This window comes from Salvelinus sp. IW2-2015, unplaced genomic scaffold, assembly GCF_002910315.2.
Source record: "Salvelinus sp. IW2-2015 unplaced genomic scaffold, ASM291031v2 Un_scaffold2127, whole genome shotgun sequence".
NCBI lineage: Eukaryota > Metazoa > Chordata > Actinopteri > Salmoniformes > Salmonidae > Salvelinus > Salvelinus sp. IW2-2015.
In genome coordinates, this window is record NW_019943462.1 from 175,362 (window position 1) to 191,703 (window position 16,342).

Below are 16,342 nucleotides of genomic sequence, written 5' to 3' on the forward strand. Positions count from 1 at the left end.
AGCTAAGCACAGGCAAAATCCTAGAGGAAAACCTGGTTCAGTCTGCTTTCCAACAGACATTGGTAGACAAATTCACCTTTCAGCAGGACAATAACCTACAACAAAAAGCCAAATATACACTGGACTTGCTTACCAAGAGGACATTGAATGTTCCTGAGTGGCCTAGGTACAGTTTTGAATTAAATCGGCTTTGGCATGACATAAAAATGGCGGTCTAGCAAATGATCAACAACTAAACTCTTAGAGACTTACCCAGAAAGACTCACAGCTGTAATCGCTGACTTTGGGGGTTGAATACTTATCTCATCAAGATATATTAGTCTTTTATTTTTCATATTCTTTTTATTTATTTTTTACAACTGTTTTACAACTTTTTCTTCCACTTTGACATCACAGAGTATTTTGTGTAGACCGTTGACAGAAAAAAAAAAAAAAATGTACATCCATTTTATTCCCACTTTGTAACACAACAAAATGTGTAAAAAGTCAAAGGGGTGTGAATACTTTCTGAAAGTCGATGTAGTTAATCTCTCTATGGTGACCTCAGCCCTCACATTGCCGAGTGTCTCACAGATGGCTGCTCAGAAACAGTCAAACCGGACGAGATAAGAACCTGTCTGTATCCTAAACAGCACCCTATTCTCTATATAGTGTGCGGGCCCTGGAGCCCTATTGGCCGTTGTCAAAAGTAGTGCACTATAAAGGGAATATGATGCCATTTGGGATTCAACCCATGCAAAAATGCCTCGATTATCCTACACTGTGACTGGAAACACTTATTTTGTCTATAATGTTAAACAATCAGTTTTGCAATCAGTATTGATTTCTGATTATCTTCCTTAAAACAAGGCCTGGAAGAATAATAATGAGCAAATGGAATTTAATTTTGATCAATTATACAAAATAAATGATTGTTTCCAATGTGCTAAGATGAACATAATTAATTTAACTTCATTTGTAATGATCATTCATGACCTTGAAATCAATATGCTTATAGTTAAGTAGTCTATTCTGGAAATGACATTATGATTGGTCTATTGGATGACTGTAGTCACTATAACAAGTAGGCGTACTGCTAGTCTTAACACTGTTTTACAGACTTGTAACAGTGTAATACATGCATTATAGTAGTCTAGGCTACCATACAAAATCCTCTTCCACTTTTCCTTGTGTTTTATTTATTGTTTCCTACCGACCTATCCCATCAGAGTGATGTGATTCGACCCACTCACTCCCTATCATAACGTCACCAATGAGCTATGGCTGTGAGACACCCTGTTGATTGTTTGAGAAACGTTTTACACAATCGAATTGACACCGGAGCAGATAGGGCGTAGAAGGGAGAATAAATACATTCCAAATAAATAGTCTAGGATATGCTAGGAATAACTCTACTAGATCAATCAAAGAGAAAGTTACATCACAATTCGCCCTATAGGCACAAAGAGAGAGACGTCTCCGGGACGGTCTTGGCAGCACAACAACAGTTATATCCCTATTTTCTCAATCCATTGGAAGAAACAAGGCACCTGCAATGGCAATTCACAGAGTTGGAATTATGGCGAAATGGGCTTCAAAATAAAACACTTTGGGATGTGATAAATAAAACGGACAAGGAAAATCAGAGCGTGTGTGACCAAAACATATCAGAGCGAGAGTAAAGCGCTGAGAGCTATATTGGGTCACCGCATTGCTGCTTTGACTCTCAAAGCAACGGGAACGGGAAATAGCACGGCGCACGAGCACGGGCGCCTGGTTGCATTTGATTTAAGCCGCCGCCTACCACAGCAGGGAGACCGTTCTGTTTCGTCCACTAAATGACTATCCATGGCAGATTTGTTTGTTTTTTAACTACGACCTGTTTTTCAACTGGTAACCGAGAAACCGTAGATAAAATAAGATGTTAAAGTGATTACCAGGGGTAAATAATAAACAATACCGGGCAAGCAAGGTCCCTTCCCCGAGCGCAGGTGGATCCAACGAAGTGGTGGAACAGGGTATTGAATGAGGACAGGAACTGCAGCGTACCACGATAACCTCGGGACTACTAGCATACTACTACCTTCAAAGAATAGGTCTAACTATTCATTCCTATATCTGCTTTTTGGGGTCCAAATGATGCTAAATTGCTAAATTGTATCAGAACATCATTATGGTGGAAATAGAATAACCCAAGTGATGTAGAACGCATAACGCACTTGGACTAAAAGGTGTGTAACTCTAATCAAATTATTGTTTTGTAGGCTTCCCAAGCCTGCTTCTGTTGAAATAATACCTAGTTCTTTCTCATGTGGACCTATAATAGTCTGTAAAGGATGCCTGAAGCACTCGCTCCAGCCCAGGCGCTCTACATCGGCATGGAGGTGGTGATTGCCGTCTTCTCCGTCCTGGGTAATGTGATGGTGGTCTGGGCGGTGAAAATTAACAAGTCGTTGAGAGACACAACATTCTGTTTCATCGTTTCTCTGGCCTTGGCGGATATCGCATGGGAGCCCTCGTCATCCCCTTGGCGATAACTATCAGCATCGGACTTCAAACTCACTTCTACAGCTGCCTGATGGTCGCGTGCACGGTGCTGGTGCTGACGCAAAGTTCCATCCTGGCGCTCCTGGCTATCGCGATTGACCGCTATCTCAGGGTCAAGATTCCAACCAGGTAAACAACAATGTCTCATCATGTCTTATACCTACACTGACCAGTTATACTTTTATTGAGCAGGTGGATAAAATGCACTACTGAGGAAGATGATGATGATGATGATGATGATGATGATGATGATGATGAGGATGAGGGGAAGGTGGTGTGGCGTGGGAGGAGGAGGTGATGAAGAGGGTGTAATGATGATGATGAGGAGGAGGAGAAGAAGGTGTGGCGTGTGAGGAGGAGGTGATGAAGAGGGTGTAATGATGACGATGAGTGGAAGGTGGTGTGGCGTGAGAGGAGGAGGTGATGAAGAGGTGTAATGATGATGATGAGGATGGGGAGAAGAAGAAGGTGTGGAGAGGAGGGGAGGTGATGAAGAGGGTGTAATTATGATGAGGAGGAGGAAGAGAAGAAGAAGGTGTGGAGAGGAGGAGGAGGTGATAAAAAAGGTGTAACGATGATGAGGATGAGGAAGATCTGATTACCAGGTGGTTATCATGGTGGTCATCATAACACCTTTTGGTTCCATGTCACTAGGATGCCTACATCCTCACTGCCAGGCCACATGGAGAGGGGAGGTGTCTGAAATTCTGGTATTAACATGACACAGCACACACACACACACACACACACACACACACACACACACACACACACACACACACACACACACACACACACACACACACACACACACACACACACACACACACACACACACACACACACACCACACACAACCACACCACACACACACACACACACACACACACACACACACACACACACAGACAGACAGACAGAAAGACACGTACACAAATGTGTGAAGACACACACACACACACACCGACAGCTTACCAGAGCGATACAAGCAGCTCTAATTAGCTGTTATGTCCTCAGGAATGCAGTGAAGGAAGAATGAGAGACTAACAAGGCATCACTGTGAGGAAGAGTGGAGAAATCACATCTCTGTTCTTCTCTGCTGTCAATGTGAGGAGGAGTGGAGAAAATCACATCTCTGTTCTCTGCTGTCAATGTGAGGAGGAGTGGAGAAAATCACATCTCTGTCTGTCTTACTCTTTCTTCTCTGCTGCCAATGTGCTGCTTTTTGCTGTTCAGCTTAAGGTACTTGACCATTTTCTAGGGAACTTATTCAGAGATATTAGAGGAGAATACAACAGAGGATACCATTGAGGTCAAAACACGTCAGCCTACTTAAATATTCAAAGAGCACCTATGCATTTAAAAATGAATTTGTTGTTTCAGGCTTTTTGGGAGATGCCATCACCCTTTTTTTTTTTTGAAAGATGAGGATATATTGGTTTATGTTTCAGTGGAATTGAGTGAGTCTGTGACAGTGACAGAGATTACATTTTTAGTAATGCATATTGAATGTTAACAGCCTCTGGTGCTGTGGTGCATGTACTAGTGCTGCCAAACTAGAGCTGCCATGTCCAGGGTGAAACAAAAGGCTTGGGGCTGTGCTGCTGAGAAGAAGCAGAAGGAGACTGAGGAGAAGAGAAGCCTAGTAGCAGAAGGGAGTTTTTCCATTCTCCATTTGTTGGAGAATATTCTTAGACAGTGATCGACTTGCTTTTAATCCTTTTTTAACGAAGTCACTTTGACTTGGGAGAGAGATTGTGAATGGTTCATTTGTCATAAGAGAGAGAGGAGATAGAGAGGTTGGGAATTTGTCATGCACTTGTCTTTTCCTGGCAGGGGTATAGCTGAATGTCATTATTGACTCTTTGATTTCCTTGTCTATTATTAAACCGTCTCAAGTTCTCAGTCAGCTCATACTCATACCTGTCATCGCCTCTTTCACAACACGTTTACTACTTCTACAGAAAATAACACTGAGGCAGTGTATTATAAGCTATAATTGAACTTTTTCCAATTATAAATCAATTAATGATTCCTTGATTATACAGTAGTTATTCTGTATGAGGACACCAATATTGGATTACAATTGAATTCTGGATTTTACAGGGATTTGTCTGCCGTTATAATCCATGGACATGCAGTCTTTTTTGGGGGACTGTCACGTTCCTGACCTGTTTTCCTTTGTCTTGTATTTATTTAGTTGGTCAGGGCGTGAGTTGGGTGGGTTTGTCTATGTGTGATTTTCTAGGTTGGGATTTTGTGTTCGGCCTGGTATGATTCTCAATCAGAGGCAGCTGTCAATCATTGTCCCTGATTGAGAATCATACTAAGGCAGCCGGGGTTTCACGTGTGTTTTGTGGGTGTTTGTCTTTCGTGTTAGTATTCGTGCCACACGGGACTGTTTTCGGTTGTATTCTATTTGTTATTTTGTTTCATGTTAGTGTTCAGTTTCGATATAATAAATCATCATGAGCACTACCCACTACGCGTATTGGTCCGATCCTTCTCGCCTCTCCTCGTCCGAGGAGGAGGAAGAATATGACAGCCGTTACAGAAACACCCACCACCAAAGGACCAAGCGGAGTTGAAAAGGACAGCAGCAGCAGCAGCGCAAAAAGGAGAATTGGACATGGGAGGACGTTTTGGACGGCAAGGGTTGCTACACATGGGAGGAGATCCTGGCTGGAAAGGATCGCCTCCCATGGGAACAGCTGGAGGCAGCTCGGAGAGCAGAGGCAACCGGAGAGAGGAACCGGCGGTATGAAGGTACGCGGCTAGCACGGAAGCCCGAGAGTCAGACCCAAACATTTCTTGGGGGGGGGCACACGCGGAGTGTGGCAAAGCCGGGTAGGATACCTGAGCCAACTCCCCGTGCTTACCGTGGAGTGAGAGGGCGTTGTACTGGTCAGACACCGTGTTATGCGGTGGAGCGCACGGTGTCCCCAGTACACGTGCTTAGCCCAGTGCGGGCTATTCCACCTCGCCGCACTGGTAGGGCTAGGTTGGGCATCGAGCCGGGTGTCATGAAGCCGGCCCAACGCATCTGGCCTCCAGTGCGTCTCCTCGGGCCGGCGTACATGGCACCAGCCTTACAAATGGTGTCCCCGGTTCGCCAGCATAGCCCAGTGCGGGCTATTCCACCTCGCCGCACTGGCAGGGCTACGGGGATCATTCAACCTGGTAAGGTTGGGCGGGCTCGGTGCTCAAGAGCGCGTGTCCTCCTTCACGGTCCGGTAATTCCGGTGCCACCTCCACGTACCAGTCCTCCGGTGGCAGCCCCCCGTACCAGGCTGTCTCTCCGGGTTCTCTCTCCAGTTGCTCTCATCTGCCCAGCGCTGTCTGAGCTGCCTGCCTGCCCAGCGCTGTCTGAGCTGCCTGCCTGCCCAGCGCTGTCTGAGCTGCCCGTCTGTCCGAGCCGTCAGAGCTGCCCGTCTGTCCCGAGCCCGTCAGAACTGCCCGTCTGTCCCGAGCCGTCAGAGATGCCAGTCTGTCCCGAGCCGTCAGAGCTGCCCGTCTGTCCGAGCCGTCAGAAGCTCACGTCTGTCCGAGCGCAGGCGTCCAGAGCAGCACGTCGTCCGTCCCACGACAGGAGCAGCAGTGCGTCCGCAGACAAAGGAGGCACGTCAGTGCCGTCCGCCCAGACACCAGGAGACTAGCGTGCGTCCGCCAGACAGAGCAGCCAGTGAGTCCGCCACCAGGAGCACAGGCCATGCAGCAGTGATCCGTCCGACCACAATCCGAGAGCAGCCACAGTCGCCAGTGACCGTCCATGAGCACAGGAGCGCCAGCAGTCCGCCGGTCCGTCCAGCAGGAGTCGCCAGTGCCGTTACCAGGCCCAGGATCCGCCCAGAGCCAGCCAAGCCAGGGATCTCGCAGAGCAGATCCAGCCAGGATCCGCCGGCAGCCAGCCCAGGGATCCCCAAGGCAGCAGCCAGCCAGGATACCAGCCAGGGCCAGCCAGCCAGATCCGCCCAGGGCCCCCAGCCAGCAGGATCGCCAGAGCCGCCACGCCAGCCAGGATCCGCCCAGAGCCATGCCAGCCAGGAATCCGCCAGGCAGGCCAGCCACAGGATCCCCAGAGCAGCCAGCCGGTATCCGCCAGCACAGCAGGAGCTGCCAGACCCATCTGTCAGTCCGGTGCTGCCCTCAGTCCGGTGCTGCCCCTCAGTCTGGTGGCTGCCCCTCAGTCGGAGGCTGCCCCTTAGTCCGGTGCTGCTTTAATCCAATGGGGTTTTATGGAGGGTGGCCATTGGGAAGGAGGCCACGGAAGCGGGGATTGACTATGGTGGGGTGGGGCACGACCAGCGCCAGAGCGCCACCGTGGACAGACGCCCACCCAGACCCTCCCTAGAGTTTATTATGTGTTTTTGGTGGTGGCGCCCGATTCGCAACTTAAGGGGGGGGTTCTGTCACGTTCCTGGACCTGTTTTCCTTTGTCTTGTATTTATTTAGTTGGTCAGGGCGTGAGTTGACGGACTGATTCGGAATTTGTTTTCTATGTGTTGATTTTCTAGGTTGGGGATTTGTGTTCGGCCTGGTATGATTCTCAATGCAGCGGCAGCTTTGTCATACTACAGATTGTCCTGATTGAAATACATTTTATAAGGGCTAGCCGGGGTTTTTCAACGTGTGTTTTGTGGGTGTTTGTTCTTCGTGTTAGTTTTCGTGCCACACGGGACTGTTTTCGGTTGTATTCTATTTGTTATTTTGTTTCATGTTAGTGTTCAGTTTCGATATAATAAATCATCATGAGCACTACCCACTCCGCGTATTGGTCCGATCCTTCTCGGACACGTTAGTCCTCTACAATGTCGGGTTGTATGGGAGAGAGTCTCAGTCTTAAATCGTTTTCCACACACAGTCTGTGCCTGTATTTAGTGTTCATGCTAGTGAGGGCCGAGAATCCACTCTCACATAGGTACGTGGTTGCAAAGGGCATCAGTGTCTTAACAGCGCGATATGTCAAGGCAGGATACTCTGAGTGCAGCCCAATCCAGAAATCTGTCAGTGGCTTCTGATTAAATAACATTTTCACAGAACCGCTTGTTGGAATTTCAATGAGGCTCTCTTGTTCAGATATCGGTAAGTGGACTGGAGGCAGGGCATGAAAGGGTTATATAACGAATCCAGTTGTTTGTGTCATCCGTTTCGGGAAAGTACCTGCGTAATTGCGCACCCAACTCACTCAGGTGCTTCGCTATATCACATTTGACATTGTCCGTAAGCTTTTCAACGTGACGGTGCCCAAGTTGAAAACGTGCAGCGGTTGTGAGATATGAACATGAGACTCACATGCTTTTGAAAATATAGATGGCTATTATTTTCTATCGGTATCATGATGAAGATAAGACCCTACAACAGCTCCCTAACAAAGTGGAGTGAGGGTAGGAAAGAGATTAAACGTGGATCAAACAATCATGGCCTCTGTTTGAAAACATTCCTTTTCAGCGGTTCCACACGTTCCTGTGACGCAGGTTGTGTGGGGAAAAATATTTGTGGTATTTTATTTTGTAATATTCCATTATATAATTACTATAATATGTATGTGTGTTGACTGTGATCGGGTAGTTGTGTCTTGTCTGTTTAATGAACAAAATAACCAACTATTGCGTTAATTTGGATGGTGCAGCCAGGCTAATTCAACTCAAAACATGCTGTTCTGTTTAGAAAATACATTTTATTAGTCTTATAATGTTGTCTCAGGACCTGTCTAAATGAATTAAGAATGGATGTCTTTTTAATGGTGTATCTCCTTAATGGATTATTCAAATAGACGCCCACCCACCACAACTACCCCTCATCTCCGGCATGCTGGCATACAGGGAGGTATAAGGCAAAATACCATAAATCCTATGTGAAAGCATTATAAGACACTGGACGCTGCGATGTTCGCAAAGCACTTGGTAAACCCAAATGTCAGTCGGAACCAGTCCAGAACCACTCAAAGTCCCCTAAATAGGGATTGGATTGAATTAAACAGCAAAACATTCTCTCAGCTCCATGGATACATTTGTAGAATTGCAAGAAATTGGCAAAAAAATTAAATAAAATGTGTCTACGCCGCCAAGATGGGGTTCCCAAAAATGTTTTCTAAAATTCAGTAGCGTCCACCACCTATGACCCTTTTTGATACAGAACAAACCCTGGATTACATCATATGATCATTCTCATCATTGTCCTACATGTAAAACAGTATTTCCCAATCAGACAACAGGTGGGTCTAATCGTGAATGCTGATTGGTTAAAACCACGTTCCAGCCGGTATCTATTCCACAAATTACCGGCAAAGGATGTTACATTGAAATGGCAATTTACTCTGTTCCATCAGACTGTGCAATCTACTGTCTCATCAGCCCAGCCAGGCAATTTAGAAACTTGATCTTCACTGTAAAAAGCATCTAGACATTTTCTCCCATTTTTTTTTGACTAGCATTTGGTTTTGAACAACAGAGATTTGTATTGCCCTTGCTGTCTGTCTTGCCTACATTGGCAATACTGTTTCAATATTGAAATTCGATCTCCAGCTGTCTGATAGTAATGGACGAGACAGACAGTCTGGCAGCTTTTCTCAGCCAGTTTGCTGTCATTCCAGATTCAGTTTGAAGTGATTGTGTTAGCTGTGTAGTTGGCCAGCTCCTCTGGACAACAGTGTCCTGACGAGAGAGCACATACTGCCAGTAGAAAATGTGCATCATTAGCTCAATGTTATGGATGTACCCCCCCCCCCCCAAAAAACAACAACAAATCACTAGAAAACAGATTAAACAAACACAAATGCAGCTACTTTGTTGTTATTCTGGCTGCACTGTTTGACGTGACTGTGTTAGCAAAGTTGGCTAGCTAGCAAGCAAGGGATAAGAACATTGCCAGACATCATGGTAACGGAACATTGAGAACCAACGACTGGATCACGTCCATAGATGTAGAAAAAAAGACTTAACGACTGCGTCTCTGGCAAGCGAACCAATAGAACGAACGACCAGCCGGCTTGTGTAGCAACCCTAGATTTGTGTCGGGACGATATCTCGTGGAAGGATGAAATAGTATGAATAAATTCATCAACATCACGAAAATATGAATGAAAATGAATGAAAATATGTCAATCCTTATTTGAATATGTTGGTAACCCGTTGTATAAAAGTGATAATGCCCTGGAAGACGATATATTGGCAAGGTTTGACTTCGTCTCGGGCCTAACTACACGCATGCCAATATATCCTCCAAACACCGGCTTCTCTGGCATTATCACTTAAATAATGCATCAATCTGAACCAGACCTGTAAAATATACCCAGGCCTATAGAGCTCAAAAGAGGGTAGTTGAAATGCCACTCCAACCACCTCTCACTATCTACATTATACTGCACATGGACATAGTTATGCAAGAGGAAACAATACCCAGTGTGGATCATTTTGATAAGAAGCAATCTGTATTGTGATTAAACCATCAGGTTGTTATGGGAACCCTGTGCGTTATCTACACTAGACCGTGTGTGTGTGTGTGTGTGTGTGTGTGTGTGTGTGTGTGTGTGTGGTTGTGATGCGTGTGCTGCGTGCGTGCGTGCGTGCGTGCGTGCGTGCGTGCGTGCGTGTCTGCGTGCGTGCGTGCGTGCGTGCGTGCGTGCGTGCGTGTGTGTGTGTTTGTGTCTTAAGCACACACTAGACACTCCCTGGCTGCTGTTTGAACTGTTATCAGTTTGTATCCATTAGTAGGCTTTCTTATGAACAATACTCACTAGTGTTCAGTTCAAGTACTTATCACTACACTTTTTTCATATCAAATCAATTGGCCAATTTATTTAACCTTTATTTAACTAGGCAAGTCAGTTTTAAGAACAAATTCTTATTTACAATGACGGCCTACCAAAAGGCAAAAGACCGCCTGCGGGGACGAGGGCTAGGATTAAAAATAAATAGCATATAAATATAGGACAAAACACACATCATGACAAGAGAGACAACACAACACTACACAAAGAGAGACCTAAGACAACAACATAGCAAGCCAGAAACACATGACAACACCGCATGGTAGCAGCTCAAAACATGTAACAAACATTATTGGGCACGCAAAGCAGCCACAACTGTCAGTAAGAGTGTCCATGACTGAGTCTTTGAATGAAGAGATTGAGATAAAACTGAGTGTTTGTTGCAGCTCGTTCCAGTCGCTAGCTGCAGCGAACTGAAAAGACGAGCGACGGATGTGTGTGCTTTGGGGACCAGAATGTGAATGGCAGAACGGGTGTTGTACAGTATGTGGAGGATGAGGGCTGCAGTAGATATCTCAGAGGGGGGGAGTGAGGCCTAAGAGGGTTTTATAAATAAGCATCAACCAGTGGGTCTTGCGACGGGTATAAAGAGATGACCAATTTACAGAGGAGTATAGAGTGCAGTGATGTGTCCTATAAGGAGCATTGGTGGCAAATCTGATGGCCGAATGGTAAAGAACATCTAGCCACTCGAGAGCACCCTTACCTGCTGATCTATAAATGATGTATCCGTAATCTAGCATGGGTAGGATGGTCATCTGAATCAGGGTTAGTTTGGCAGCTGGGGTGAAAGAGGAGTGATTACGATAGAGGAAACCAAGTCTAGATTTAACTTCAGCCTGCATCTTTGATATGTGCTGAGAGAAGGACAGTGTACTGTCTAGCCATTCTCCCAAGTACTTGTATGAGGTGACTACCCCAAGCTCTAAACCCTCAGAGGTAGTAATCACACCTGTGGGGAGAGGGACATTCTTCTTACCAAACCACATGACCTTTGTTTTGGAGGTGTTCAGAACAAGGTTAAGGGTAGAGAAAGCTTGTTGGACACTAAGAAAGCTTTGTTGTAGAGCATTTAAAACAAAATCCGGGGAGGGGCCAGCTGAGTATAAGACTGTATCATCTGCATATAAATGGATGAGAGAGCTTCCTACTGCCTGAGCTATGTTGTTGATGTAAATTGAGAAGAGTGTAGAGCCTAGGTTTGAGCCTTGGGGTACTCCCTTGGTGACAGGCAGTGGCTGAGACAGCAGATTTTTTGACTTTATACACTGCACTCTTTGAGAGAGGTAGTTAGCAAACCAGGCCAAAGACCCCTCGGAGACACCAATACTCCTTAGCCGGCCCACAAGAATGGAATGGTCTACTGTATCAAAAGCTTTGGCCAAGTCAATAAAAATAGCAGCACAACTTTGCTTAGAATCGAGGGCAATGGTGACATCGTTGTGGACCTTTAAGTTTGCAGCCCAACAGGTTGAAGCCCAACAGATCTGCATTCTGTTTAAAGCTAGAGCAGCATACATTATTTTCAGATATTTATATCTGAACTGATTTGTCCACCATATCTGTACATTACATATACGTTATGCTTTTTTCTTTTACAAGAAAACAATAGAAGAGGTACAACAAGGCTAACAGTGCAGCCAATCAACATAGCCTGCAGCCATCAGAGTCCCTGTCTGACTATCTTCATTTTTATCATTCCCCAGGCCATCACCAATCAGCTCACCCAATACACGGACACACACAATTTCTCTCTCTCTTCTCTCTCTCTCTCCTTTCTCTCTCTCTCTCTCTCTCTCTCTTCTCTCTCTCTCTCTCTCTCTCTCTCTCTCTCTCTCTCTCTCTCTCTCTCTCTCTCTCTTCTCTCTCTCTCTCTCTCTCTCTCTCCTCTCTCTCTCTCTCTCTCTCTCTCTCTCTCTCTGTCGTATCTTTCTCGCTTTCTCTGTCTCTCCCTCTTTCTTCTCTCACTCTCTCTCTCTCTCTCTGTCTCTCAATTCAAATCAATTCAAGGGTTTTATTTGCAGGGAGACATTGTTTAACATTGCCCAAAGCAATGAGGTAGATAATATATAAGTGAAATAAACAATAAAAATGAACAGTAAACATTACACATACAGAAGTTTCAAAGGAATAAAGACATTACAAATGTCATTTATGTATGTATGCAGCTGTTGTAACGATGTACAAATGGTTAAAGACACAAGGGAAAATAAATAAGCATAAATATGGGTTGTATTTACAATGGTGTTTTTCTTCACTGGTTGCCCTTTTCTTGTAGGTAACAGGTCACAAATCTTGCTGCTGTGATTGCAGCAGTTTATCAAGATTGGGTTTGTTTTCGAAATTCTTTGTGGATCTGTGTAATCTGAGGGAAATATGCTGTCTCTCAATATGGTCATACATTGGGCAGGAGGTTAGGAGTGCAGCTCAGTTTCCACCTAATTTTGTGGGCAGTTGTACATAGCCTGTCTTCTCTTGAGAGCCATGTCTGCCTACGGCGGCCTTTCTCAATAGCAAGACTATGCCTCACTGAGTTTGTACATAGTCCAAAGCTTTCCTTTAAGTTGGTCAGTCACAGTGGTCAGTATTCTGCCACTGGTGTACTCTCTGTTTAGTGCCAAATGGCATTCTAGTTTGCTCTGTTTATTTGTTAATTCTTTCCAATCTGTCAAGTAATTGTCTTTTTGTTTTCTCTATGTTGGTTGGGTCTAATTGTGCTGCTCTCCTGGGTCTCTGTGGGGTGTGTTGTGTTTTGGAAACAGAGCCCCAGGACCAGCTTGCTTAGGGTACTCTTCTCCAGGTTCATCTCTCTGTAAGTGATGGCTTTGTTATGGAAGGTTTGGGAATCGCTTCCTTTTCGGGGTTGTCGAATTTAACAGCTCTTTTCTGGTGTGTGTGTTGTGTGTGTGTGTGTGTTGGTGTGTTGTGTGTGTGTGTTTGTGATGTGTGTGTGGTGTGTGCTGTGTGTGTTGGTGTGTCCGTGGTGTGTGTGTGTGGTGTGTGTGTGTGTTGTGTGTGTTGTGTGTGTGTACATGCAGTATACTGTATTGTGGGTGTATGTACATATGTGTGTCTTTCAGAGGGGTTGGGTTAAAAGCGAAGTCAAATTTTGGTTGAACCTTGTGTGCAATTGACCAATAAGGTATCTTAAGCTATTGTGCTGCCTACTGAATGAAGAATCCCTGCAGTCTGTTCTCTGTTCAGCGCACAGTTTGGAGGTTACATTAGTACTGTACCGTATGAGGATATTGAAATGTAGTCAGTTTGGAGGAACATTAGTACTGTACTGTATGTGGATATTGAGATTGTAATCAATTTTTAGAAACCATGAATCACCGTCATGCTTCGAATGAAAATAAAAAAAGAATCCTGGAACGCAGTGCTCGAGGGAGGGAGGGAGGTGAAATAGAAGGCATAGAATGAGAATTGCTCTTTTCCTTATGTTGAAAAGCTGTATTAATACAGGTTTAACATGTCCGCTGCCATGCTATTCTTGTTTGTGGTACAGGGAGTACAGCTCTTGTTGTAAACGGTTCGGTAATTGTCAACGCTTTTTTGAGACCGAGTGAGATTTTACACAAACATTTGTGTGATCTCTTACTTGCTTGCAGCTATAGGTTGTGGAGAACTAACTATTTGTGTTACGGTATAGGTGACTAACTCCTTTGTTACGGTTTAGGTGACTAACTCCTTGGTTACGATAGAGGTGACTAACTCCTTGTGTACGGGTAGAGGAGACTAACTCCTTGTGTTACAGTAGAGTGGACTAACTCCTTGTGTTACGGTGAGGTGACTAACTCCTTGTGTTACGGTTAGAGGTGACAACTCCTTGTGTTACGATAGAGGTGACTAACTCCTTGTGTTACGATAGAGGTGACTAACTCCTTGTGTTACGATAGAGGTGACTAACTCCTTGTGTTACATAAGGACTAACTCCTTTTAAAGAGGTGACTAAAACTCCTTGTGTTACGGTTTAGTGGACTAACTCCTTGGTTTACGGTAGAGGTGACTAACTCCTTGTGTTACGGTAGAGGTGACTAACCCTTGTGTTACGATAGAGGTGACTAACTCCTTGTATTACGGTTTAGGTGACTAACTCCTTGTGTTACGATAGAGGTGACTAACTCCTTGTTTTACCGTTAGGTGACTAACTCCTTGTGTTACGATAAGAGGTGACTAACTCCTTGTGTACGGTTTAGGTGACTAACTCCTTGTGTTACGATAGAGGTGACTAACTCCTTTGTGTTACGATAGAAGGTGACTAACTCCTTGTGTTACGGTAGAGGAGACTAACTCCTTGTGTTACGGTTAGAGCAGACTAACTCCTTGTGTTACGGTAGAGGTGACTAACTCTTGTTTACGGTTTAGGTGACTAACTCCTTGTGTACGGTAGAGGTGACTAACTCCTTGTTACGGTAGAGGTGGACTAACTCCTTGTGTTACGGTTTAGAGGTGACTAACTCCTTGTGTTACGGTTTAGGTGACTAACTCTATGTGTACGATAGAGGTGACTAAACTCCTTGTGTAAGGGTAGAGGTGACTAACTCCTTGTGTTACGGTAGAGGTGACTAACTCCTTTTTACGGTAGAGGTGACTAACTCCTTGTGTTACGTTTAGGTGACTAACTCCTTGTGTTACGGTAGAGGTGACTAACTCTTGTGTTACGGGTTAGAGCAGACTAACTCCTTGTGTTACGGTAGAGGAGCCAACTCCTTGTGTTACGTAGAGGAGACTAACTCCTTGTGTTACGGTAGAGGTGACTAACTCCTTGTGTTACGGTAGAGGTGACTAACTCCTTGTGTTACGATAGAGTTGACTAACTCCTTGTGTTACGGTTTAGGTGACTAACTCCTTGTGTTACGGTAGAGGTGACTAACCGCCTGGTTTCTCTCTATCTCTACAGCTATAAGCGTGTGGTGACAAAGCAGCGAGCGGCCGTGGCGGTGGTGGTGTGTTGGACTGTGGCCTTCATCGTGGGCTTGACCCCATGCTGGGCTGGTAACAACCTCTGGAGGTAGGTACTATGTCTTTAAATTAGTTTGGTGTGTGTTTGTTAATTGCAGTTTGACATTGTCTGTGTCCGAAATAGCTTATTTATTCCTTATGAAAGTGCACTACTTTTGAACAGGGCCAATAGGGGGCCATTTCAGGCTCCCAAATGTATTTGGAATAAGAATTGTCCAATAATTCAGCCTCTTCTGATCTGCTATTGATAATATGTTATCTGTAATATACACAAATAGAAGTACATAACCCCCCCCCCCCCCTTCCTGCAGGGTGCAGCAGAACGGTTCCCTGAACGACGATCTCATCATCACTTGTCAGTTTGAGAACGTAATCAGCATGGACTTATTGGTCTACTTCAACTTCTTCGGCTGGGTACTATAACATCTCTCTTTATGTACTTATAACATCTCTCTTTATGTACTATAACATCTCTCTTCATGTACTATAACATCTATACTTTATGTATTATAACATCTCTCTTTATGTAGTATATCAGCTGGGTATTATAACATCTCTCTTTATGTACTATAACATCTCTCTTTATGTAGTATATCAGCTGGGTATTATAACATCTCTCTTATGTAGTATATCAGCTGGGTATTATAACATCTCTCTTATGTAGTATATCAAGCTGGGTATTAACAACATTCTCTCTTTATGTAGTATATTAGCTGGGTATTATAGACATCTCTCTTTATTACTATAACATCTCTCTTTATGTAGTATATCAGCTGGGTATTATAACAGCTCTCTCTTTATGTAGTATATATCAGCTGGTATTAATAACATCTTCTCTTATGTAGTATATCAGCTGGGTATTTATAACATCTCTCTTTATGTACTATAACATCTCTCTTTATGTAGTATATCAGCTGGTATTTTATAACATCCTCTTTATGTAAGTATATAACATCTCTCTTATGTAGTATATCAGCTGGGTATTAACATCTCTCTTTATGTAGTATATCAGCTGAGGTATTAACATCTATTCTTATGTAATATAAAATCTCTTCCTTTATGTAGTATATAGCTGGGATTATA

General features: G+C 44.4%; 1 protein-coding gene across 1 annotated transcript; it reads left to right on the forward strand.

Moving 5' to 3' along the window:
* The first annotated feature begins 1,610 nt into the window (after nt 1–1,610).
* LOC112073031 (adenosine receptor A1-like) lies at nt 1,611–15,682 on the forward strand. The gene is given in 4 exon segments (XM_024140403.2): nt 1,611–2,484; nt 2,487–2,655; nt 15,198–15,308; nt 15,571–15,682. Coding segments are annotated over 4 exon segments (561 nt in total). The 5' UTR covers nt 1,611–2,315.
* The last annotated feature ends 660 nt before the right edge of the window (nt 15,683–16,342 follow it).